Source organism: Amphibalanus amphitrite, unplaced genomic scaffold (genome assembly GCF_019059575.1).
Source record: "Amphibalanus amphitrite isolate SeventyFive unplaced genomic scaffold, NRLGWU_Aamphi_draft 000376F_arrow, whole genome shotgun sequence".
In the NCBI taxonomy this organism is placed as follows: Eukaryota; Metazoa; Arthropoda; class Thecostraca; order Balanomorpha; family Balanidae; genus Amphibalanus; species Amphibalanus amphitrite.
Window position 1 is genome coordinate 99,985 of NW_024881870.1, and position 26,704 is coordinate 126,688.

A 26,704-nucleotide genomic window follows, 5' to 3' on the forward strand; every position below is an offset into this window, starting at 1 on the left:
GCTGTGTAGACCAAATGCAGACACGTTAACCGGTATATTCCGTGTATGCCATCACATCACAGTTGACACAGTGTGAAACGGACGACACAACCAGGTCGGAAATACCGACCAAGGGCGGGGCAACAGGACGAAACACAAACGTGCAATGGGAGCACGAGTTCCGCCCACCTTCACCCGCTGAAAACGAACTCAACAAAACAATCGCGCGGTGCTCACCGCACCGGAACATGTATCGGAAAAGTGCTGATTCAGGAAATCATTGTGCCCAAATTAAAACACTGCAAATATCGTTAATTATGTCCGGTTCCATTTCAACAAGACACCATCTGTTCCAGCGTGAACAGATCGATATCCCCTGCACCTTAGCGTCACTCGAGTACACAGTACATCTCACAAACAACCCCACCGATTCTCAAGTTCTGTCCACCGACCTCAGCATTCTGGACTGTAGAGTAAAACATGAATTTATGTGCATACGAGGGTGGTGTGATACGATTTTGTTGGTAAGTAGAACGAAGAGAATGAGTATATCTCAACGATATTGCTGCCACATGGCGCGATGCAAGGCAGGGCACATATTCTGCACATTACGCGCTAATCGTTAGCTGGTGAGGGTCGACGCTATGCCATGAGAAGAGAGCTATACCCAGAGGACAAATGCAACAAAGACAAACAGAGAGCCGCGCGATCTAAAACACTACATGACAGCGATACACAGCTCACCCCAATCCCCACACCCGCCAACGGCCGGAGGGCGCCGTGACATCCCTCTCCCGACGCCGCGACATCCCTCTCCTGACGCCGCAACATCCCTCTCCTGACGCTCTACACGCTCAATAAATAGGGGAAACAATAATACAGTTTGTAATTTGAGCACACCGAATCGAGCCCGAACTGAGCGTCCGCCGGAGACAAGGCCTGGTCCCTTGTAAAGGACCGCTGAAACGTTTGGCAACGTATCTTTGTTTAGCTGGTAGGCCCGTGAATGAAAAGTTGGCGTATTTCTGGCAGAAATCACATTCACGTGGTGTAAATTTTGTTTTCGGTGAAACGGTACATCCATGGCGGTAACAGCTCAGTCGGCATGGCATTGCACTCGTGCGAGAGTTTAAATATGGCTTGTACCTAACCGCGCTAATAACCAATAGGTGCTAGCAAAGCATTTACGAGAATTAATATCTGTATGAGAAGCAATCACAGTGTTGTGAATGACGAGTTGACATTTGATCCGTAAATAATTCAGACCAGCGTCCTTTTTACATTAGTTCACGCCTGATCAAATATTCATCGCTCTCCCAAACCCAATTCCCCTAGTTCGAAAATAGTGTTTTGACAATCCCTGACAATTACTTTGTGTCACGACCGTAATTTTCACAACACATTCACCTAGGAAACTGCAACAGTCTAGCCCTCTACATTCTATCAGTAGGACATCACATCTCTACGGATGTCCATCAATGCCGACACAAATAGCTAACGCCAGCTTTACGCCGGCCTCCACCTACAAAACAACTTCGTCGTCAACAAGTCCTATGGGCTGGGTCCAACACGGAACCAATACCAAGGGACACACGGATGAGCCCTGCTCTCTTCTAACGCCACATTCTAGTGCGATGGCAGCCGGTACCCACAGGCCTACCCTGCTCTTCTAGTGACGTTCAGGGCACCGCAGCCCCTCATTACATTCACCAGCAGCTGGGCCAGCGCGGCGGCCGGCGCGGAGGCAGGGAAGACAGGGCTGGGTCGGTCGGCTCGCCGCGGCTTCACTAGCGGCCGGCGACTGCAGCGCCGCCGCGCGGGCGAGCCGGGAAACTCACCGGCTCCGCAGGGACCGCGGGCCCCGAGCTCATACCTAGCTCTCGGGACTGATGAATAGAGCGCTGACGGCGAATATCAGGAATACCACGCCGCCCACCAGGGTCACTGCAACGCGAGAGGGCGTATAGTGTTAGCGGGTCACCAGGAGACTGGAGACGCGATGTTCTAAAACAACCGAAAAAAGAAAACGGCATCGTCGCTCGAAGTAAAAATGAAAAGGAACGACAACAGCGGATTTTTCTAGCAAATCACAACTCCACCTACGTTACTATACAAGCGTCATCTGCTACTCTCCACTGCCCTGTCGTCCCTCCCTTTCCAACAACTGTTAGTGCACAGTGTGCATCGTCAGCCTCCTGCACCCCCAGTGCATATGCACGCCTCTAACAGCTGTCATAGTGATCTGTTAGCCGTCCCCTCCACTCTCTCTCTCTCTCCAACTCACCGGTACGTGCTGAAATACGCTGTGAGATGAGACGACCACCAATCACGGCCAGTCCGGTGCAGAGCGCGTGACCCAGACACCCGCCCAGGGTCACACCCCAGGCGTCCTGAGGGGGGCGACACGGGGTCAGAGGTCAAAGTGAACCACACGGGGTGAGAGGTCAAAGTGAACCACACAAGGGCCATGACCCAGAAACCCGCCAAAGGTCACTCCCCACGCGTCCTGAGAAGGAATGACATGGGGTCAGAGGTCATATACACAGATACCCGCCAAGGGTGACACCCCAGACGTCGACCTGAGAGGAGGCGACACGGGGTTAGAGGTCAAAGTGAACCACACAGGGGCCGGACCCAGGCACCCGCCCAAGGTCACACCCCAGGCGTCCTGAGAGGGAATGACACGGGGTCAGAGGTCATTACACCCAGATACCAGCCCAGAGTGACACCCCAGGCGGGGGCGACATGGTGTCAGAGGCCAAAGTGAACCACACGGACCGTGACCCAGTCATTCGCCCAGGGTCACGCCTCAGGCGTCCTGATTGGGGGGGGGGGGGTCAAATCGGGTTAAAAACATCACACGTATACTTGTTCAAGCATAAGATCCCCTCCGTGTTAGTGATGAATAATTATAATGACTCATGATAAACGCAATAGCTCAGCAATCCGATCGCCGTATCTGACAATTTACACTCAATGTTTATCGATACAACCGTCCTAGATCAACCTAGATCGTCATGGCGACGGCCGTCGTGCGAACCGCTAGTTACCTCTCTGGCTCCCAGGAGGATGGTGGCTATCTGCGAGCGGTCGCCCCACTCGGCCAGAAATGTGAGCGTAAACGCCTCGATGAACACGCGCGATATGAAGGCGAACACACTGCCCCGCCGCGCCACGCCGCTCTCGATGTCCGTGGAATCCTTGGTGCGCTGCCGGAGGGAAGGGGGAGAGTTAGCAGGGTGTCGGGGTCACTCCATTGAGTGCGGAGTGCGTGGTATGTTCGGAAGTACAACGAACGGTGCATTGTTCACAAGCTTCAGCCACAGTGGTAGCTGCACGGCGGTTGCAGTACTGGAGGGGATGGTGCAAACTTCAGTGGAAAGGCACGTGTGAACTGTACGAGGAATTTTATAACATTGACAATGGCGAGGGTGTATGACAAGAGGATTAAATTGGGACGGACTGCGCACGATTTACCAAAACACATACCACACGATGGCGAATAGCACATTGAAAGTACGTTACAAATACATGAAAGTTACATTCGCTTGGGAAGAACGGGATACAGGAACACAAAGTGTGAACAATGCTCCAATGCGCTACATATCCAACGTTTAACAAGTAGGACTATAATCCGTAACAAGCCACGATGATAGCATTTACATGACTAGTGTCGAAGCCTCATGCCGCCGAGCGAAGCCGTACAGGATCACCCAGGAAAATCGTGCCGCCCTAGCACGCGATTTCCGTATAAGGAAACACCGCGTTCCACACGGTCCTCGGTCCGGTCGACAGTGTCGTCCTAACATCTATCGGCCGCTACAATGAACGGTGGCAGCATGTAAACTGGTTCAGTCTAACGGTGGGAGCTACAAACGCGGCTTTCCAAACGTGCGAGAACAGGCACCGGTAAACAATCAATCCCTACAGCGTAGGTAGGGTAGTTGGGGAAGTGACGTGCATAATCTGTGGAATTATAGCATTACTCTTCGCTTTCCTTTTATCAACATACAATGCCGTTTTACATTCTCGGACGCGTTACGGCATACTCTCAAACCTCTTCTTATTGAGTTCAAAAGATATTAACTACGAACTCGCCGGCTGTCTTCAAAGCTAGTTCGATCTCACTAAACGCAACGCCAATGGTCATCTTGATGCTAGCCCCACATTCATCGTTCCGCTCCCTTCGACACTCGTCTCCATCTCCCCATTCGGTATTGTGATCGCTATCACCCTCCCCCTCCCATCCCCGAGGTTAATCTCACCACCCCAGGCCCACCCCACTCTCACAGTCCCGCCCCATCCCACCCGTGCGGCACTGACCTCCGTGCCTACTGATCCATCAGTGCGCTAAAATTGAAAAATTCGGGTGCCAATGACACCCCAACACCATTAATACGCCACTCAGAAATACTGTTCGTTCACAAGTCGAATATGAGTAAACAAATCACAAATCCAGCTAATATAAGTGCCAAAAAGGCCTCTTAATGTTCTATTTCCAACCCTTCTCGCTTTCGTCAAAAAAATTTTATCCTCGACATCCCGACTCAAAAGCAGCTCCGGTCTCCGGAACACGGTCACCCCCCCCCCCCTCCATCCTCCCCCTCCACATCCGCTCCCATCTCGCCCAGTCTGTCTCTATACTCACCTCGTCCTCTCGTTTGCGCAGGTCGCTCTGCACCTCCTCAAACTCTTCCTGGGCTTCGTTCTGGCCCATGTGGTAGCCGTCGTACAGCATCTTCAGACCAAACACGGCGAACAGAGCGCTCGAAATGTAGTAGGTGTACGCACGGGGGATGATCTGAATCGAGAAACCCAGCAGCACTGAAACGGATATGGTGAGACGGTCACGCGCGGTATGAGATGCAGCGTGCGCAGTGTCTGATGGCGAAGAATGGAATTTTGTATAGCAAGGAGGTACGGATGGCAGTGAAGAGACTGGAATGCTTGGCGTAACTGGTCAATTTACTGCATAAAGACTAAAATTATCGGAAAGCAATAAAAACGCAGATCAGGTTATGCAAGATACTTATATCTAGTGCGACATCGTTTATGAAGGACCCATGTTAGTCTGATGGCTTCATCGCTGTGATGCGCTATCAGTGCGGGTATGCTGAGTTCATTGTGTAGTTCAGTACCGGCTAGCGGACCTGCATCCGTTGAAATAACCTGGAAATGGCGGAATGAGATGGTATCTGCTCGTCTGTTCGGAGCAGTGTGCTATTCATCTGCCGTTCGAAAAATGGCTGCAACTGAATGACACTATCCAGCCGCGACAACCGACAGCGATTAACGCGATTTCCCTTTTAAAGTGTTTTATGTGACGTAGATTGCGGTCGCGATTTGTGGTGTATTGGTAAAAAAAAAATAATATAATAATAATCATAACCCGGCAGTTGCTGGGGTATTTCGCCACCCACCATTTGCTGGGGAGGGGCGTTAAACGCCCCCAGCCGATAACTCGAGAACCAATAGGCGCAGCGAAACGCACGAGGCGGCAAACGAAAGAACGCGACGAGACGCTTCAGATGAGTACTTTAAAGTTGAATTATGAGGTCACAGGTCGGGTCAAGGTCAGGTCAAACACCTGAAATCGGGCTTTCAGTAGCATGGACTTCAGGACTTCGCAATGGGCGCCTCTCGTCAGAAACTCTGTCAAAACGGTGCACAATCCATCATATAAGGCCTACAAGAGTGTCAGTTCCATGTAGGGGTCAGTCAAGTATAGGTCAGGCCCAGGGTCAAGGTCAGGTCAACCGGGTAGGCACATATCCCCGAAAATTAAAACTGATATTCGCAGCCTATGACACATGTTTTATGGGTAATTTGGGCCGCAGAACACGATGGTGACATTCATTTTATCATATGTGTACGTGTTTGGCTCAAAAATTCATGTATCATGGTCGTGAAGTAGTCACGAGAAATTGTCAAGATTCAGTTCAAGATTTTGGAAAATGCGGAACGATAATCAATAATCGAAGATAGCCATTTGATTGTTCATGGTATTGGCATTCTAATGGCGTTTACGGCATGTCTGTATGTCTATTCTGTGATTTTATATGATTTTTTGAACATATGCCGTTTTTGGTCGAAAAATCAGAAATCATGACGTCACTAAAACCTCGATATCTCAAAAATTTTCCGACCGATTTTTTTGAAACTCTGTCACAATAAACTTCAATCAATTCCCTACAGGTACCCAAAATTTGGCGCGCCTGCGGCGCGCCATTTTTATGCTATGGCCCGGCGAAAAAAGTGGGGGCGTTTAACGCCCCCCCCCCCAGCAACTCGCGGGTTAATAATGATAAAAACAATAATTATAATAACATTTAATACCCGCGGATAGTGTGTAGTGTGTATAGATCAGACAGATATCATTTCTCATCTTCTATCTACAAAACATGCGGTCTCCTCTACGACCACGAGCGTGGAGGTTTCTCAGCGCTATCAGTCACAGAGAGCGGGGAAACTTGGCACCTGTCCGTGCTTGGCATCTGCTCATTCTGACCCAGTTTCCCGCTCGGCGACAATTCACAGTCATGTGACCGGTTCGCGCCCAACCGCTGTGGCCTGTATACACTGATAGGTACTGAGAGATAGCCAAAGCCAGTGTATCAGACTGGACGCACGCGACACAATGCCTGCAGTGTACCGATTTTTTTTTTGCAAGTTGGTAATTTGCGTCCTTACTATCCGACAGAAAGATGGATGATCAGGAGTGCGCTGTTGAAAATAGCCTTTAACCGAACCAAAGCTTATCTTTTAATGCATAGTTAAATGATCATATTTTCAAATTCACCATTGTATTGTGCAAAGTCCATGGCGATTACATTTGTAGTTTCTTACATTGCCTCCATACAAGCGGTACAATCATTCATATTGGAGGGGCAATATCTGTCGACGTTTCAACCTCAGTCCTTTCACCCTCATCCTTCAGTGGATTTCCACCAGCCCCCAGTCCGTTCTCATGGTCGGCCGGCTCACCTGAGAGAATGGTCATCGTGAAGAGAGCGGCGACGGCGCCAAGGAACACCGTCAGCCGAGAGTGCTGCATCGACATGATGGCCGCGATGAAGAAGGTCTTGTCGCCCAGCTCGGACACGATGATGACCGAGAGGGACGCCACGAAGCCGTGGGTGAAGCTGACGTCCAGGGAGCCCTTGGGCTTCTCGGTGGCAGAGGAGGAGCTAACCGCCGCCAACTGGGGGAAGGGGTGGTCACGTGAAGGGTAATTATCTGGACTAGGACACGTGGTCGCAGTCACACTTCTAAGAGATCAAATCACGATACAGTGTGGGTAGTCAGTGGGTAAACAGGAGGAGAAGTGGAGCACCATCATCGAAAGGTCAAGAGAAAACGTGATGATCGCTATTCGGGTTTTAGGGCGGCAAACTGTTGCGGTTATTGTCGCCACGCCATGCAAGAGAAACGTGATAATTGCCCTGCGGTCAGTGACCTGTTAAATGCATCATTAATTGGGCAGTGAGTAACCCCTCAAGACTGATAAGTGGACGGGGTCGGACATTGGCGCAGCTCCACGTGGTCCTATGTAGTTACGCGGGCGAGGGGCGAGTGGCGAACACCTGTCAATGTGCAGCGATTATGTCTTGCACTGGTGAGGGTGGTAGATTTAACAAGCGAAGCACCTGTGGTTACATAGGGAGACAAGTAATGAGGGAAACCTACATGGCGATTATCATCAAAGTAATTCAGCCAAACTCACCACACCTGGAATAACTGAGGGACAGTTGGACAGACCATTACCACCAGAATATTGATGTAAGGCTGATACCTCACTGTTTATGAATGTGAGAAAAATAAGGTCTGCAGATGCTTCTTACAAGATAAGTAACCACAATGGATTATCATGTGATAGAACTAAGACTGATTACCTCAGCTGACAGCTTACCTCCTCCTCCTGTTCTGGTACAACTGCAGAGTGTTTTTCACTGTCATCTTGGCTGCTGGCCACTTGGGCTAAGGCCAGCATGGCCAGCATGGCCGTCAGCACAGCCAGCCGGCTCATTCTCAGCCTTTCAATCATCAATCTGAAAAAAAAAATCATTAAATGAGGTATGAAGGTTTGCAACAAAAAAAAGAGTATCACTTAACAAAGGACAACATTTCTTGATCCACAAGTTGTTGATCAAAAGTCAATCATTATGATGACATTAATCATGGCCTGAGTCAAGCATTCAAAAAGACAGCTAGACATAAAAAACAAGACATTGGGCAAAATGGTTAAGGATTGAGGAAATACTTATAAAGGGCTCAAAGCTGGCTGAAAAGTAAGGAAATGAAATGCCAGTTATGCTACCAGTACCCATTAGCAGAATGAACACTGCTAAATTTCCCAAAGGCTTTGAAACAGCAGATTTTCAGGACTTCATCTCTACTGTGCCTCATAAAGGGCTCACTTTACAGCTCAGTGCTTCACAATCACACCTCACTCCAGAGCCAGTACGGTGGGACTGACAATGTGAAGACATATCTTCAGTGAATAGTTTCAAGTTTGTATGTGTCTTCATTGTCAATAAAAACACAGATCTATTAAACAAAGCAAGCCAAATGAGACATGTTAAAATTGGTTTACGTGTTTGAGCCATGGATGGGTTCTACAAAAATAAGAGATAGGTATTTAGGTACTTTCCCTTATGTCAAGTATAGTTAGTCAATCAGCAAACTAAACAGCTGCCTGCTGCACATATTTAATTTACAAATCATAGAGCTTAGACAGCAATATCAGCAAGAAATATTGAGAAACATATAGACTGTTGTTAACACCACTGACCACACAAAACAAGAAAAACAAAGCAGATACCAGCCAGAAAGGAAGCCCACTTGCTAGGCTGGTAAAGAAATAGTTTTAATTCAAATTGACTGCCTTAGAGTTTACTGATTCAAAGTGATTTATGAATGAAGGTAAGCACTGTACCATTCGCCTTGCCTGCGGAAGCCCAATTTTAAGGTTCATCAAGAAATAAAGTTTTAATTGACTACCTACCTACCTGTCCTATGGATGAATCAGAATGAAGGTACACATTAAATGGATAGAAAGTTGCTTTTGCATCATTATCATTATAATTACAATAAGAATACATCAGAATCCTTTTGCTTGTAGCTAAAGGAACAATCCATCAGATTTTTAGTCAGCCTTTTTGTTTGGGGCAAAATGTTATTTTTCATTTTTATTGCAATAAATATAAACAAAAAAATACAACACAATGACATACAATTTGGGTTAAGCACCTCATCCACTGGCAAGTGCTATTTGCTAACCAGAACTCTCATTTAATGCTCAAAGCACAGAAACTGCAGTAGGTACGGTACGATCATGCTGGCCCGCCACTTCACCACGTCAATCAATCCAGCCTGGATAGATGAGCGCACAGTCTCAACCTAGGGACTGTGCATCAAATGCTGCCTAGTGACAATTTAATTGGAATGTCGTATCACCGAAAATTACTTAGGTAGGGACCTAAGCTAAGTTGTTGCTAAAATTGATGCTGGTTATAATTAGCCCAGGAATGGGAACAGGAAGGGATGAGAGTGAGATGACATAGCTAAAAGATACTTGGCTGAAACGAAAGCACTCACTTTTCAAAAACAAGCAGAGACCCCAAGCAAACGTGCCAAAAATAGAGAGAGATGATCGGAAGCCCAAGCGGAAGCCTGCGGCGCACAGTGGGCCAGGCTCTTCAAAAAAGCGGAATTAAATCATTGAGCACAGCTGCGGTGCCAAAAACGATTCGTTACAGGGTAAAATATCATGCTAAAGCCGATTCCGATATCCATTTTCAATTTTGATTGGTTACGCTAGGTCACTGACCTATGACGTCATTATTTAATTTCTGCGCTGCACATATGCCTGGGACAGGCGGGCACTATGCCGCATTGGCCGCGCGTTTGCAGTCTTTTCGTGGTTTCAAGCGTTCAAACATGTGATATGATGTTGGTCCCATGCATTAGGGTGGGTGTAAAGGTCACCTGAAGGTCAGGTCAGGTCATTGACCTTCGATGACCTCGGTTCACTTTTTCGAGTTTTACATGTTTCTGGGCTAGTTTTTGGAGCTGAATTCGAATTTAGGAACCATTTGAACATTTACGAAGTAGTTTTGGTGCCTTCGTAACATGTTACGAAGCTGTCAGAGGCGGGTTGACACCTACTACGAATACCCGGCAGGACCCATACTGGTTGACCTGACCTGAGCTGACCCGACCTGGCCTAAATGCATGAAGACATCATCTGTGATCAAAACTAACATGATATTCGTGATCAGCATCCCGAAAACCCCCTTAGCAGCCACACTATACGACGTTCTAACAGGTCCCGACTTTCGGCCATTGACCTGACCTCAGAGGTCACCATTTGACCTATGACCTTAAAACCGGGTACCGTTGGCTTCGTCTCGTGACGACCTACACGATGGTTTTTTCCGCGAGGCTCTAGCTCAATTAGGGGCCAAACGCGAGGAGGGTCGCATCCCCCTGTGCCGTCGAGGGATGCAAAACGGCCTATGCCGGCGAGGGTTAAACCCTTATTTGTCCATTTCGCGCAAAAATGCGCAAAATATTTGCATTGGGCAGCAAGCTATACACCTTGAGGAAAGTCAGGCAGCAAATATCTTTGTGTTGTTCGGTGATGTTTTCTTTATATCCTTATATAAATTCATTGCGTCGTTGCACTACCACGGTTCCGAACAGGCACTGTAAACCCCACCACTACTAGTAAGCATGAAATAGTTCCCGGGAACTTGAGTACGAGAAACATGCGCAGAAATACCGGCTGTTTTTTTTAAAGCTATTTTGTACGCAATAACTTTAATGATTTTACGCTGAGAGCTTTTGAATCAGGGGAACGGAATATGGTACACAGCAGTCATTTCCATCTCCAGTCGGTAAGTCCTACTTTGCGACGTCATAGCATTATCTGCCTTGACATTGGGGAAAGGAAACTTGCTTATTCGGAAACTTTGGACATTTTTACAATACTCTATCCCATAATTACAGGAATTTCACCGAAGTTGATTTTCGACTTAATTCCGCTTTTTTGATGCGCCTGGCCCACTGTGCGGCGGCGGGCTCGGTGACACGTACTCAATGCACTACGTGCAGTAGAAAAGTTTGTTTATGTCAAAGTCGCGTCATAGATGTCCCAGCAATAGAGAATGAGGCTACTGAATGAAAGGTGTCCGGGACTTGTGGTGAATGAATTATCATACAGTGTGATGATAAAATTATTTAGGATGAAATCAAACAAACTATAGCATAAACTTCGAGCAAAGCTACGGGGCGCTTATTATATAGTTTCATAACATAAGCACTGTAGCCTAACAAAATGTCTATCAATGTTATAATAGCAATGATGAATAAATGATAGCATAATAGCAATATATAACATTGATATTATGTTGTAATATGAAATATCCAAGATATATATAATATATATATATATATAATGTTATAGCTACAGAGTACCGACAAACGAGATTCATCATCCATTCAGACAATATTGTGTGCTACTGCGGGCTATTTGCAGTAGCTAGGTGGTACTTTGGATGGACACTGCAGTGCACTGATATTATGGATGTGAGGAAGCTCGAGTCTCCTAATCCGCATCAATTTTACTATCTGACGAATTTTAAGTACCTACCTATCTAAACCTTTTCGGCATCGACCGGGTTCTTTTCTTACCAAGAAAAGTGAAAACTCATCCGCACGATATATTACAATAGGCAAACCAATACCCAAAAATAGTAACGGGGTCGGTTTCGCTTTTCAAAGAAGAAATCATTCATCCAATGCTCACACTAAGGCTGCGTTCGCAGTCTCCTCGGACGAAGAACATTACACGTCGTCCGGCCCAGGGTATATTGGTCCGGCCAACCCCGTCCGACAACCACAGCCAAGCCCCCGCTGACCTCGAACACCATTGGCCGGACGACGTAGAATCTTCGTCATCGGGAAGACTCCGAATCCGAGGTAAGACATTGCATAAACCAGGTATAAACAAGGCTTATCCTCGTGAGACGATATTTAGTTCATCGGTACCGGTCGTAACTTGTAACTAAGTCGAATAAAAGCGTGCTAATTATATAAGAACGTCAAGGCACACTTGGAAAACCTGCACTCTGGATACAAATTTTTCATTTGCCGATGGCATGAATAAATGACAAGTAGGCTATCAGTTATATCCTTACACGTGTAGAACTGATGTTCTCTTATTTGTCATGTAACACATCAACAAATCATTTCTTGAATGTCATGGCAGCCTGCGGGTTGGTAGACAGTATCTTGTTAATGGTTTCCTCCGTGAGCCCGCGAACCTTCATCATTGGGACGACGTTCTCCAGAATGTGCGAGAAACCGTGACCGCCGAATTTTGTCTGAAACAGTCGAAAACGGAAAACGTGTTTTGGCTGCTGCGTATAAGTCATAACAGTCCCACACCCAACCGACAATCAATATCAAAAAGTACGTGCGACGTGCGCATTAGGATATTTGCTTCCGCAAATACGGACTCTTCTTGCTGGACTCGGGTCCCTGTTTGCTCACCAATCTGTGTTTGGTGTGAATGTCGTGACTGATGACGACACGGTCTTCATATCCGTCCTCCACGAGGTGTTTGATGCGCTGAATGCGCTGGGCGTCAGACGGCATATCCACATGGGGAGCGAGCGTGTAGTGGCTGGTCTCGATCCCAAACAGGTCAAACTCCAGGTAGCTGCCAATCTTGGCAAACTCTGACAGACCTTCTGCAGTCTGGATGGAGCCTGTGGGAGTGTGGGACATTGAGAAAAGAGAAGTAATTAAGTGTTTAAAACGTCATCAAGCATTCACACGAATCAATATAACGGTATAAGCACTTCGTTCTTGCATCGATGTTACAGCGAACTCGCGTTATATGGCGAATTAAAAATCAAGTGTAACTAGAACGGGTCGACCCAAAGATTGTTGATGGAGAAACTAAATGAAATGATAAGCCCTAGCAGCTGCAGGCTACCCGTATGACTATATTATCGGTACGCAAGCACGGACTGCACATTACACTGCGCGTGGCTGTAACGTCTGACTACGTACGGTCCAAGTGAGACATGATACAGTTGGAGACGTCTCCGCCGGCCTCCTGGAAGATCCTGAGCACCTCGGGCGCGGCGGCCGGGTCTCGGCCCGGATGGAAGTTCACCGGACACCCCGTGGCCTGCTGTCCCAGGGCAGCCGCCTGGATGGCGCGGCGCTCAAAATCTGCCAACCGCAGGCGGAGTCAGATATGTGATAAATGAGCTGCAGGTGGCGGGGCATTTGCAGGCCAGGGTTGTATAACCTAGGTGTCAGCACTGAGGAAATAAACAGTGGGGTGGTGTTTCCGACAAGCAGTGAGACGCTTCGTAGAGGCTTTCTACCGCGTTTTAGTCCGAGAACTATTTGCAATTTGAAAGGGTTCGATGAGATATTGGTGGAGTATCGTGTCTTATGTTGAAATGAGCGAACGTAACAAAGTTTATGGCGAATTTAGTACGATAAAATTATATGTGATGTAAGCAGAAAAATAGGGAATTCCAAGACAATAGGTATTAGGTATTAAAGTGTCTCTCTGGCCGACTTTAAGTGTCTTATATATCGACTTACGCTGAACAAGTAACACAGTTCATTCCCTTTACCTAAGTATGATCTCACCATGGATTGGCCAGCCGGATCCGACCTCGCCGATAACCCCGGCCTTGACCAGTGGCGCCTCAGGGCATCCGTCCGTGATGTCCTTCAGCGCCCGGTCGTGAATTTCTTCAACGGTTAGCGCGAGGTCCGACTCCAACTGGAACATGTGTTGGTAGAATCCTGTAAAATTTGGCATGGAGATACGTTTGAATCTTTCTGGCGATTATCGAAAAAGGTAAATAAACAAATAAGCAAAGCAGTAGCATTACGAACACAGCTGAGCGGGAAACGGAAACCGCAGAAAAAATGGTTCTTAGGTCTAGGATAGGATAGACAGGAGAGCAATGCGATGTGTCACGTACCGCCCATTTTTGCTTTCAAATACTGCCTAATAATATAAACACTGCCTACTACCCACTACCCAGTACCCACTGACCACTGTATCGTACCTCGTACCCTTACACCGTACACGAGCGAAAACTGATGCATTGGAAAAATCGCAACGTTTGCCGAGAAGCTGTGGTAAGCGTGCGGTAAGCTGCGGCATAGCAGCGCGCGTTATAGACCAAGTATAGACTGTGTATTTTTGTATACCGATACCAGGTGATACACTGTGGTGTAGCCGACAAGGATTTTCGGATCATCGAAGAAAATAAAAATGTTCATCCGCGGACACACCCGTCTGGGGCCGGTTCCCCGACCCCGAGCTGTGTGTCCCCGGCGGAACGACATAGTGTAGTTTTGTAGAAAGTAATCCTTGTTTATCAATTCACTTGCAAAACTCGTTCCATTAGCGCGTATTATTTAAATTGTAGTTATTAGCAATTGCTCGTAATTATTACTGCTTATATGATACTATGGCCTTATTATTTCCATTTGTCAATTGATTGTCAAACGGCAGTTATAAATTAAATTATCTATAATTGTCTTAAGTTCGATAAAAACTCGAATTAATATAAAAATGAGGAATGAAGCGACGCGCAGTGACTGGGCCATCTAGCGGCAAAAACTGAAACTGCTGGACCACCAGGCGGCTTGCGAGCCGCCGGAACGTATCCGTAAAGATACGTAACGTAACTGAACTGAACTGATAGACCTTTGGATTGCAATTGCTGGTGATGCGATCCAAAGGAAAAGTGATCTTAACCCGCGTCCTGTTTGTAGAGATATTCCCGGACCCTGCCAACCGCAGCGGAAAGGGGACGTTCCGGCCCGTCCCGGCTCCCCTAAGATCCCCCAATAAGTTACCGACCGATTTTTACAATTCAACATTTGGAAGCTCCGTAGGCATTATGCGAACTTAGAAAAGCGGGCAAAATTTTACCTTCAGACTTCAGGTCACTGAGGACATTACAGATCAGATCAGGCCACCTGGCCAAACACAAAATGTTAGCCTTTTCCATCTACCTCTATGGTTTTTCCCCGATCACTTAATTGACCAGGCCATACCAGGCGAAATCATGACATTGAACGGACCAGAAGCTGGCACTAATGCATGAGTGACGCCCTTTACACCTTTCATTGCCCTTTCAAGCGGTCATGTTCGTGTTCATGATCATGTCCATGTTCATGGGCTAGGTCGAGATTATCATAGGTTACGAGGTCAAAATGTGCAAACTGTGGATACTGCATTGTACCTAGTATTTCCACAACTACATATAAGTGCATCTTTTTATCAGTCCGTCTTTAAACAACGGAAAAACGATCCTAAGCCGTGTTTCTTTTTTCGTCAAACTCGGACAAAGTTGGAATTCCCAAAATCATCTATCGGCTTTCGTAGGAAGCTAGGCATGGGCGGCGCCACCGTGGGGTACGTGGGGTACTAGTACCCCACAGTCATTTGACTGTGGGGTACTGCATATACCCAGTACCCCACAGTCAGGAGCGCAGTCTGAACTTTTTCAAACACTTTTTCGTAGTCGTGCAATGGCCCTCTAAAACCATTAAATATGTTTTAGCAGTGGTCAAATGACTAATGCCAACAAAGGGACAATATTGACAGATTATAACAGGCCCCTGCAGATCGGTAGGGCCCTTTGAAGGCTGACAGAGGGCCCTCTTGAGATCAGCAGTGCCATCTAAAAGCCATCTGAGGGCCCTCTGTAGATCGGTAGGGCCCTCTAAAGACAGACAGAGGACCCTTTCAGATCAGCAGATTGTTTACGTCGATCAGAGGGCCATACATTTAAGCGGCGTCTTCCGAAAACCGGTAGAAGGCCCTTTGTTGATCGGCAGATCACTCAAGACGGACAGAAGGCCTTTTTTTAGATCAACAGGGATTTCAATAGCTCAGCGGGCTCCTACCTGGCGCTCAGAGAACCCTCCCACGCGCTGTCAAGGGGCCCTGTCGTGGCTTAGAGGGCTCCGTCAAACAATCAGGGGCTCCGTCATGTACGTATAGGTCTTTTCTGTAGCTCAGAGGGGCCCCGTCAAACGTTCAAGGGCCCTTTATAAGTTCAAAGGGCCCTTCTGTCGCTTAGGGAGCCCTGCACAACGTTCAGGGGTCCTTTATATGATCTGATAGTCTTATGTAGCTCAGAGGGCCCCGTCACGCGATCAGGGGCCCTTAATGCGCTTAGAGAGCTCTGTCGTGTACTCAGAGGGCATTTATGTAGCCTAGAGGGCCCCCGTCAAGCGATCAGGGACCCTCCTCATGTGTTCAGAAGGCCCCCGTCAAGGAATCAGGGGCCCCTTCATGCGTTTAAAGGGTCCTCTCGTGTATTCAGGGCTTTTCTGTAGCTCTAGGGCCCTCGTCAAGCGTTCAGAGGCCCTTTAAGCGCTGGGGGCCTTTCTGTCGCTCAGAGAGCCCTGTCAGGCGTTCAGGGGCCCTTTATATGCTCAGAGTTTTCTTGTAGCTCAGAGGGCCCCGTCACGCGCGATCAGGGGCCTCTTCATGCGCTTAGAAGGCTCTGTCATGTACTCATAGGGCCTTTTTGTGGCTTAGAGGGCCCCGTCAAGCAACCAGGGACCCGTCAAGCGATCAGGGACCCCTTTAAGTGATCAGGGGGCCCCTTCATGCACTTATAGGACTCTGTTGTGTATTCAGGCCCATTCTGTAGCTCAGAAGGGCCCCGTCGAGCGTTCTTTATGCACTCAGAGGGCCCTCATGAAGGGATCATGGGCCTATTCATACGCTCAGAGGGCCTTGCATATTCAGAGGGCCTTTCTGTAGCTCAGGGGGACCCCGTCAAGTGTTCAGGGGACTTCATGTGTTCAGACTAGGCCCTTTCTAGGCAAAGGCAAAGAGGGCCCCGTCAAGCGTTCAGGGGGCCCTTCAAGCGCTCAGAGAGCCTTTCTGTAGCTTAGAGGGTCTTCATGTAGCTCAGAGTGCCCTGGTCAAGCGATCATGGGGCTCGTTTACTGCATCTGAAGGGCCCATCGGACGGCAATATAATAAAATAACCCTCAAACATATAGTGGGCGAAATCCGGACTAAAACATGGGGGTATATGTGGGTCCACGCCCCCCGATTTGGAATACCCCTCCGGCCTGGAGATTTTCTGAACCCTCCCCTGTACCGTACTAAGTAATAACCCGCGCGGCCGCGCCCCGCTAGGGTTCTGGATTTCCACGCCCTGCTGGGGCGTGTTTGACCCCCCCTCTAACTCGGCCCCTGGGCCACGTAGCGACATGCAGTAAGCGGCATTCTAAAGAACGTCAAAAACGATGATGAAAATACTTCAGTCATTTTTTAGGTCAGGTCAAAGGTCAGCTCACCAGAGGTCATCAAATGTCAAATTTTGCTGTTTCGACATTTTTCGAAACTGCCAACGGACAACTCGGGAACCAATAGAGCTACAACGCCGCGGAAAAGCGCAATCGATAATTCTTTTACAGGCCTTTCTGAATAATGTTCTCAGATTTGACCTCAGGTTAAAGGGACACTCCCACCTTAACATTAGTTTTGAGTTGAGATAGCCAAATTGGTGGCCATGGCCTGCAAATACCGGTTTGGGCACTCACAACATCGACAAATGCTTTAATTCGGAGATATGGAATTTCAAACTTGCAGTTTTCGGATTCTAAGGGGCTAGTGCATTGGTATGCCCCCTTAGAATTTGTGACGTCAGCGGAGATCTAACGATTTTTAAATCTTTTACTAAAACGTTTGGTAGCACGCGGTGGTATATGCTGCTTTGCGCGCAACAAATGCCGCACTTTCAAATAAAGTCGCTAGGAACAGCGGAGATCCCAAAAAGTAAACAAAAGTAAAAGTCTAATATCTTAAAAACCGGTGAATATTTTTCGATGAAATTTGGTAGATATTCGTTTTCGCTCTTTCTGAACCGAGCGACATCACTTTCGTGCCAATTCATTAACTTTTTTGAAGGTGGGAGGGTCCCTTTAACGGTTTAGCCTCCAGAGGGCAAAACTCCGTCGCTTTTTAAGATTTTTTTTTCAATAACTTGACTCAAGAGAGACACGACATTATTTTTGCCAGCATCGTGTTCCTCTCGTCGAGACGCGTCGAATGAACTATAATTTGACCTTAAAGGTCAACTTGAAAATTTGACTTTAGGTCAAGGTCATGACCTGACCGGAAAAAGTCATGCTGCATATCAGTCGATCCATATCGTCGAGCCAAACACATCTAAGGCGTTTTCATCGCTCTACCTTGCCTCTACCAAAAGTTATTAGCGAAAAACTGTTAGATACCATTCGTGACCTGAAATGACCTCGGAGACATAATCATAGGTAGTTGCGGCACTCGGCGCTAGAGGCGCCGGCCGCCACATGCGGCGAGCGGATGACCGCTCGTGAGGTCAGTTCTGTCCCGCATCTGATTTGTTTTGTAAAAACAATATATGGCCGCCTCTGGCCGAGTGCCAGCAACGCTGCTTTCTTGAAACGAGGGGTCACGGGTGCCTTTTTCCGGTTCAGCGTGTCATGTTTACTCGTAATTCAGTGTTTGAAAATGTTTAGAATGGCGTTCGTCTAAAAGAGACGCTTCTCAATTTTCTCCCATTCACTTAGGTATAATGGAGAGACCCGAAAAGTGATCTGACCTTAGGTCATTGATATCAAAATTTCGAGATATACATTTTGTAAATATTGTTACTTTTATCAATCGCTTGAAGCTTTAAAGCGATCGGTCACTTGGTATAGCTATGGCAGGCATTGAAGCTTTTTTAGGAGGTGAGGCCACTTGAAGTGACCTGGTGACCTGACCTTGGGCGACCTTGGGCTAAAATTTTCACAGCATGTGCGAAAAAGATGTATGATAAGGTGTGCCAAAAACGTGAGATATTTGCGAAAAACCGCAGTGGGAGGGGTGTTCAAAGTTCAAACACTCCCCCAGCAGGGCGCGGGATAAACGAACGGCGGGACAAGTCAATTAAGAATCGGCTTCGACACAACGCGTCGTTAACAACTCTTGTGTTAACGCTCTGCGTTCCGTGTCCCACCTACAAAGAGAGAGAAAAAAAAAAACACACCCCGGCCCTGTCTATTGTCAAACATTCTTTCACTGTCAACTATTAGATTGCTATTGCAAGTGCCTTTAATATTACGCCATTTTAAATGTATGGGCCCTTTTCACTCTGCAAGGGCCCTTTTCACCATGGGCCCCTTTCACTATCCATGGGCCCTTTTCACCATAGTACCCCACAGTCAAAAATTCGTGGCGCCGCCCCTGAAGCTAGGACGCTAGGACCCCTAGTTCTGTGACCTCTGACCCGAACCCCGGTGACCTCTGACCTGTGCCGGTGACGATGGTGACGGCCGTGTCCCGGCTGTAGGCGGCCAGCAGCGCGGCGTCCCGCCCGATACCGTAGTTGGTCACCTCGACCACGGCGCCGCCGCCGTTCTCCCGGTACGTCCGCAGCTCGTCACGCATCGCCGCGTCCACGGCGGCGTCACAGAACGTGACGTTCTGACGGCTGGCGTACCTGTGCGCGGCAGAAACGATGGTTAAATGGAGTCTTCTTTCCACATCACATCAAGCTATAAGGTAGGTGTGCGACTTACCTACATCCAGATATAGGCTCAAGGCTGTGCTAATGTACGATTCAGGTATACCCATAAGGTCGATCGGGCATTTATGGCGTCCCGACACACAAAAATTGAATGACTATTTAAGTACCTAAGCTCAATGGTAAAATGATATTTAAACCTACATACGATAATTACCTAAACGTGCTGTCATTCCTCCACTGGCGGTCGCAGCCGCTAGCAAAAGGGGGGGCCAAAGTCACACTCGCGGGACGTAACATTTATCCGTCACCGGGAGGGGGGGGGGGGGGTGATCGGCTAATTTTTTTCGTCCACGAGGCGCCGCAAAGTTGGCATTACTTATGTTTCATCCATCTCATTCTTGCGTGAAATCTTTGAGCTCAATTTAAGGCAAAATCACCAGTTCCATTTACCGTCTCACGGTGTGCCCACCGGTCGGGCCGCTGCACCATCACGACGGATCGGTGTAGCATAGGTATACTGGAAGGTCAGGCACGCGTATTCATGACCTTACCACTATAAAACAATTCGGAAAAGTACAGATACCTCTTGCTAAAAAGTACAGATACCTCTTACTTTGAACAAGCATGTGAAACCCAGAGAGCATTTTTAGACTATTAGGTACCTAGTTGTGTGGCGGCGGGAGAGAGTAGGTACACCGACCTCTGGAGACCCCCACAGGTTCCGAGCTTTCAGAATTGGCATCTGAGGGCCGCGCACGACTCCTGCGGGGCTTCGCAACGGCTCTGTTGGGGCTCACTCAACCTGCCTGGTCCTACTGCTAAAAAGACTGGCCCTGAGCCCTAAGGACTTCATCAGTCTCTGCCAACCCCAGGACCCACACCGGCTCATGGGGTCCCGACGTCGAAATATGAGGGAATCAGCGCGGGACCATCAGGACGTAAAGCAATCTCGATCAGGACCAACGTAAGGCTGTGCCGGAGACTGCGTGAGCCCTCTGATCTTCAGAAACCCACCCATGTATGCTTTCATGTAGAGGCCAGTTTAGGGCCCTCAGAGACCAGTACAGGGCCTGCAAACTACAAAGGCCAGTAGTTTGAGACCATCAGAGACCGAGTTGGGCTCTCAGAGGCTAATGTGGGTCCTTACTCATTACAGGCCAACATGGGCCCTCAGAGGTCAGCGTGGGGCCCTAAAAGACCGGCATGAGCCGTCGTTGGACCCCAGAGGCCAGCCGAGGGCCCTCAAAGGCCAGGATGGGCCCTCCTCAGAGGCCAATGCAGACCCTTAGAGGCCGGCATCGGGTCTTCAGCAGCCAGTGCGGGGCCCTTATAGTTATTGGCACCTATAGGCTCGTCTTGGGACACCAGAGACAGAAATAAGGCCACCAGAGACCGGTGTGAGACCCTCAGACGCCGGTGAGACCCCTGAGGCCGGTTAGGGGCCCTCATAGGCCAGATGTGGGGCCTCAGAGGTTGATGTAGGCTCTTAGCGGTCAACGGGGGCGCTTGACCGCCACTGAAATTCCCTCAGAGGTCAGTGTAGGACGCTCAAAGACCGGTGTGGGAGCTATATTAATAGCTGGGCGTGGTTTTTTTAGCTTCGTGACGATCGAATAATTGCCAGGGCCCCATACACCTATATGGGGGCCCATTGGTTGTTTGAGGGGGGGGGCAAATGATATGATGGCCCCCTTTATTGACCTTTGGGGGCATGGCCCTGATGCCCCTCCCCCCGGCCCCCCGCGACCGCCACTGTGTACACATAACACACATGCCTCTGAGACCATCACCGGCATCGGGTCTTCAGCAGCCAGTGCGGGGCCCTTATAGTTTACTAGCTCATGCAAACTCTATGCAGGCCCCGGAGGTCCCACGCTAATCCTTAAGAAACCAAGCCGGCATACGGCGTCACCACCGGGCTTCTGAGGTGCACAGCACCAACCCATGAGGTCTTACTTTAGTGTCTTGGAGCCAATCTCCTTTAGCAGGGCCCACCCGCCACTGCCGAAGAGGGTCTCATGCCAGCCATTGCTGAATGCTGGGCCTACGAGAGCCTCAAGTAAACCCACGCTGATATTCCATATACCTAAGATCCGGCCATACTCGTGAACCGGTGCCAGCGACGCTGACCGACAAATTGACAGAATGCGAAACTGAGCCCACTCATGAGTGAAATTTACGTCCCTTGATGGCGCAAGAAAGAAAATGAAACATACGAAAAGCTTTTCTATGACTTTTGTTCGATCTGAAAGGTGGGGCCAAAAGATAGTATGGCCCCACCTTTCAGCACCAAAGGGGGGGCCATGGCCCCCGTGGCCCCCCCCCCCCCCTGCGACCGCCAGTGCATTCCTCATTCGCTTACGGGTTTTGCCGAATCCAGCCGGAGTTTTCTAGCGTGAAATCGCAGTCTGCCTTGTGGGCATATTTGCCCTCCGGCGGTATGAAGGCCACGTTGAAGTCGAGGTGCATGTGCTCGTGCATCATGGTGACTCCCAGGGAGGAGGGCTCCACCAGGCCCAGCACTGCGGGAGCGCGACGTAAACAAACATCAGCATTACTCAAGGACGCAGGGAGCAGTGCTGAAACGGCAGCAATAATCAGCATTTACATCTGTCGCATCTTTGCATTTCTGATTAAATAAGTCATTAAAGTAAGCATAACACACATTTATGTACCTATACCTCTGCTGGTAAGCATATATGCATAACGAATACCAAATCACGTACTCTGTATATAAACTCGCTAAACACATTATACGACAATACAATTGACAACATACCTGTCTGCACTTTTCCTTTGGTGGTCGCCATATCCGCCCCGTCCTGCAGCCCTTCAGTAGCGCTGTTGCACGTTTGCACGCTCCCCTTCCTCTCTTCAGCTCGCCAGCTATCGAGCTCCAGGCCGCCCCTCCCCTGCACCGACAGCGGCAGGGGGCAGCAGCGCTCGGGTAGCGCCCCTCGCCGGACCCACACACGCCGAGGGCTGCGCTATATAAAACTACATCCTAAAACTACGGGAGATAGGCCGCCCCTCACCGTCGTACGGAGAGGGAAGCCGAGCTGTCATTGGCGACGGCCCTCCCAGCCGCGGCGCACCGCGGCCGGCCGCGGAGGGCTTGTTTTTGTGAAGGAACGACGTCTATAGCAAGAACGCGCAGGCATACCTACCTACACTAGACAGATCATAGATCAATCAATGCATTGACAGTCGCAGCGAGGTATTTTCGATGCATGTGGCGCGCCGGGTCGGACATTTACGAAGAGAGAAGAGACTAATGCAAATGCATCGCCACAGTCCAGTCCTGAGGAGAGTAGTACGGTTAACTCGGTCAAATAAACGATATAGACGGGCATCTTGTGACTCTTGTCAAGGCGTTAAACGCTGGCTACTGAATGAAAGCTCACCAATCACCACCTTATTGAGTAGTTATTAACCCCAACGACTTTTGACCGGCACCGCCGCCCAGCCCCAAGACCGAACTGTATAAAAGACCGCTCCAAAAATCGTCCAAACGGTCGTCTGTTGACTGGCACGTTGGATGGCCATTAAAAGGTAGTTAGGTTTGCATATCCAAGTTTACATCTCGTCTGGCTCTGAAGCGTGCTTCTGTTGCCATGGCAGTGGCATAGGACTGGTCTGACTGGGTATGGCGTGACAGTACAGTGTTCACGTTTATGTTTCACAGATCGGTCGACAGCCGAGACCCTGGTCAGCTCAGCAGCTGGTACCTAAAGTTAGTCATCAGTGCAGGTATGACCATGAAGTCGAAAGACTTTCGAAGGGTGACGGACGGGTGTTAAACATTCAAACAACGTACCTAATGCGTTACCTGAACACCTAAAGCATTTAAGTTTTCAATACATTTGAGTCAAAATAATAATTATTTGGACGCATCAAATGCACATTCATAATACAAATCTGAAATCGGTATCAATTTACTCTTTTCTCGGAAGTCGTCATCAAATAGTTATAACTTATCATGCAGCTACCGGAAATAATTATGTTCCTAAATTATCACATTTCGACATAAGCCGACGGCTGAAATCCGGTTCGACAAGAGAGATGTGTAAGACATGTGCCGATACATCGCCAGCCAGATGAGTGCCTGGGGTTCAATCGTGGGCAATCGACGGTCTTACTCAACACACTCACTAGCGTGTCAACACAATAACGCATGCGTTATTAATAGGTAGCAGAGGCAGCGAGATAAGTGTTCTGCACAACACTGCACTGCACTGCATTACCTCCTATCCGTGCTTCTATCCTCAGGATACTGAAATCCTTATCCTCCACGCCACAACCCTCCTCCGGGCTGGACAGGCAACTTTATCTCATGCGGGCTGCTCCCTTGGAGCGGCACCGCTGCTCCCGAGGGAGCTGCACCCCGTAGCCGGGTGCAGGGAGTGCTTGGGGGGCTGGTCGGCCTGTCCATTTGGACGGGCTCAGCCCCGGCGACTCTCTAGGGTGCCTGCCCAGACCAATGTCTCCCCCTAATTCCTATCATCCTTCCGGCTCTGCAATGGTCTTGTCGACCGAAAGGGCCTAACCCAACAAAACAAACAAGCACTGCACACCATACACTTACGTTATCCATCTGCAAGTGTATCGTTCCGCCGGTCCGGTTATACGACATAGTTCAAACATTAGGCGTTATTCTTCAAATAGTTACCTATACCGACACTCGACAGTATAATCCAGAGTATATAGACAGCGTATAACCTGTCGCTATATAGTGACCGCCGTGCCGTCCGTCAGCTGTCCGCCTATCATTCCCGACCGACCCGTGGTAGATATTTGCGAGATGGAATGGTTGCGTCGAATCCGCAGACCGCGGAGAGGTATAGATAACGGGTCGGAAATCGGATCTGACAGCAACAGAGGGGAGCTTACAAACATGCACTCGGCACTGGGCTGTGACGCGTGTAGTCGTAATATGGTCGAGTGGGCGTAATGAAAGCCACACCGCGGTCAATTGGGCTGTCTCGTTTGTGCCGGCAAACTGCAAAGGAATGCATAGTGAAAAAGGTAGACGGTAATTAGCGATCTATCACGTCGCTTTTATGCTATACACGCCACTATGGTGCAATAAGAAAACAGAAAATGTAATTATTTGCGCCGGTCCAAGACAATTCTTATGTCCTGTTCTATGTCCATCCATTCCCATCCCGTCTCTTCTACAATTCGTTTCGGAATTGTAGCCATGGGTGGAGAACCTGCCCCGGCCACCCCGGCCGTGGCCGGGGTAACTTTCAGCCTACCCCGGCGCGGCCGGGGTAACTTTTCTACTCTTGTAAATCCTAAAAGCTGTCTCCATACGAGAAAAGAAAACTCACGCTCTTCGAATGTTGACTTCCATGGGCGTAATATTGCAAATCAGGTAGGTATTTACCATTTACTTAACTTGCCATAATATCCAACCCTAAGACCCGCGTGTGGTCGCCAATGCCAAGATTGCTCTCAAATCCTGTTCAGTTTCGAAATTTTGGCGCGCCTTCGGCGCACTTTTTCAAAACTACTGCTTGACCTCATTGCCTTCAACTGACCTGCCACCAACCGCAACCACACCCGTTTATGAGCGTACCCGTCAGGGTGCTCATAAACACCGAGCGGCCATCATGCTTCGAACTCGGACTGTTGTAACCGGGCCGCGTGCTCTCGCCACGCGGAATCCAACGCTCTAGCAACTGAGCTACGAGACCGGGACCGGTCGATATTCCTGGATCGACTCCCTGTTTGTATTATAAGAGCCGCCCAACATTGAAAAAGGCTACGCCCGTGGATGTCAGTGACCTATTTTAGTGCTTTGCTTGGTTCGATCTGTCAATTTCTCTGTAAAGCTTCTACTATGGTGAGTTGTCTTTTTGTAGCTATTTTGAGACACAATAAAAAGCTGAAAACGCAACATTTAGGTACTCAAAATGGCATATGGTTTGGTTTGGGTTCGGTGTGAAATTGCAAGTTTAAGCAAAAAGAAATAATAATTTAAAAGGAAATTGCCTTTTCGATCATTCCAAAAATGTTATGAATAATACGGTGTCGGATACAACGCTCATCCTTGAGCAAACACAGCATCCTATTCCATGCGTCAGAATAGGGGTTTGATGATGACCGTTGAGATTTGAGAACAACGTGAGTATATCGTCTTCCCGCGACTATCGGTCGCCGGCCGGGGTAACTTTTTCAAACATTCTCCACCCATGATTGTAGCCTTTTTCAGCGTTCGTCACTGCCACGTAGGTACCGAAAATGTTCTGCAATCTGCAACTTACTTGCGGGTCGCGGTGGCCGGTACAAATCGGTAAGTCAAATAAAATATATGTCGCAAGTACAAGTTGGCAAAGTGCGGGTGGAACGACCTTTATTACCACACGCGCACAGAAAGGCCAGCTTTGACAGTCCCCTGAAATTCGAGCCGATTACCCAAGCGTGCGTGGAATCGTATCTAATTACCCGTCTCGCTCAGTGATTGAATACTGCTTAGTTACTTCAACCAAACGTTTTCCCGTGGCACCGCACCTAACTTTGACAAGCGCCCTCCCGATTCGAAAGGAACACCCCACCCTTATACACATGGCGTGCGGCATTTACAAACCGCTGAACGATTGTCGACCATAATTGGGCCTCGGAAGAGCTGCGTGCGTGATGGAGGTTTAACAGGTCCACTGTAGTCACTGAGGCGGTGCTGCCCAGATTTGTCCAGTGGTGGGGCGGCGCAGATGCGGATCACCCTGCTCCAGTGTTGAGTGTTTATTGCTCTATCGCTGACCGGTAAACATTGTGCCTCGAGTTATAACGTCCCTCCTTGTCTTTATAGGTATTCACTCTGTACGTTATCTGGAGAATCATAAAACCAATCAAAAACATGTCAAATGTCGTTTTTAGTTGCGCGGTGATGTGACATATTTGAGGATATGATTATTTTACGATAAAACGCCACGCGGCCCCGGCGAGTGTCACCAATTGTAAAAGCGTGGAATAACCGCAAGCGGTAGAAGTCCGTCAGCAGTCGGCGCCGCCTGACGACCGGCTCTCATCCAAGAGACAAAGTCCGCCCCTGTTCAGTGAGACAACGACACATAATAGGTCTGGCCGCAGTCAGATGATACAGAGTCTGGAACGTCTCGACGCGTACCTAACACTAAAAACACTCACGG

At 48.7% G+C, this 26,704-nt stretch overlaps 2 protein-coding genes across 11 annotated transcripts; both read right to left on the reverse strand.

Moving 5' to 3' along the window:
- Positions 1-20: 20 nt before the first annotated feature.
- LOC122389920 (transmembrane protein 165-like) lies at positions 21-11,073 on the reverse strand. Of its 10 annotated transcripts, XM_043382420.1 has the most exons (8): positions 11,057-11,073; positions 9,577-9,659; positions 7,889-8,027; positions 6,964-7,180; positions 4,628-4,803; positions 3,030-3,188; positions 2,264-2,369; positions 21-1,923 (listed from the first exon to the last, which is right to left on the reverse strand). In XM_043382420.1, exons 3-8 carry the CDS (start codon positions 8,021-8,023, stop codon positions 1,853-1,855), a joined length of 864 nt encoding a protein of 287 aa, XP_043238355.1. In that variant the 5' UTR covers positions 8,024-8,027; positions 9,577-9,659; positions 11,057-11,073; the 3' UTR covers positions 21-1,852. The 10 variants fall into 10 exon arrangements, with proteins under 10 accessions (XP_043238355.1, XP_043238362.1, XP_043238359.1 ...); XM_043382427.1 differs by lacking the exons at positions 9,577-9,659; positions 11,057-11,073 and adding an exon at positions 11,020-11,041; XM_043382424.1 differs by lacking the exons at positions 9,577-9,659; positions 11,057-11,073 and adding an exon at positions 10,988-11,039.
- A 615-nt stretch (positions 11,074-11,688) lies between these two features.
- LOC122389931 (phosphotriesterase-related protein-like) lies at positions 11,689-22,487 on the reverse strand. The gene is made up of 7 exons (XM_043382440.1): positions 22,330-22,487; positions 21,913-22,072; positions 19,333-19,523; positions 13,657-13,815; positions 13,060-13,224; positions 12,535-12,752; positions 11,689-12,365 (listed from the first exon to the last, which is right to left on the reverse strand). Exons 1-7 carry the CDS (start codon positions 22,358-22,360, stop codon positions 12,228-12,230), a joined length of 1,062 nt encoding a protein of 353 aa, XP_043238375.1. The 5' UTR covers positions 22,361-22,487; the 3' UTR covers positions 11,689-12,227.
- Positions 22,488-26,704: the final 4,217 nt, after the last annotated feature.

Bases quoted from the DNA above. Each gene is read 5' to 3' on its own strand.
- LOC122389920 (XM_043382417.1), bottom strand. From the start codon at position 8,507: ATGAAGACACATACAAACTTGAAACTATTCACTGAAGATATGTCTTCA. The intron at 8,028-8,424 runs GTGTGATTGTGA...TTTTTTTTTCAG, and splicing joins CGTACTGGCTCTGGAGTGAG to ATTGATGATTGAAAGGCTGA. The intron at 4,804-6,963 runs GTGAGCCGGCCG...TATCCGTTTCAG, and splicing joins CACGATGACCATTCTCTCAG to TGCTGCTGGGTTTCTCGATT.
- LOC122389931 (XM_043382440.1), bottom strand. From the start codon at position 22,360: ATGGCGACCACCAAAGGAAAAGTGCAGACAG. The intron at 22,073-22,329 runs GTATGTTGTCAA...GCGCTCCCGCAG, and splicing joins CAAAGGAAAAGTGCAGACAG to TGCTGGGCCTGGTGGAGCCC. The intron at 13,816-19,332 runs GTCAGAGGTCAC...CAAATTTTACAG, and splicing joins CACCATCGTCACCGGCACAG to GATTCTACCAACACATGTTC.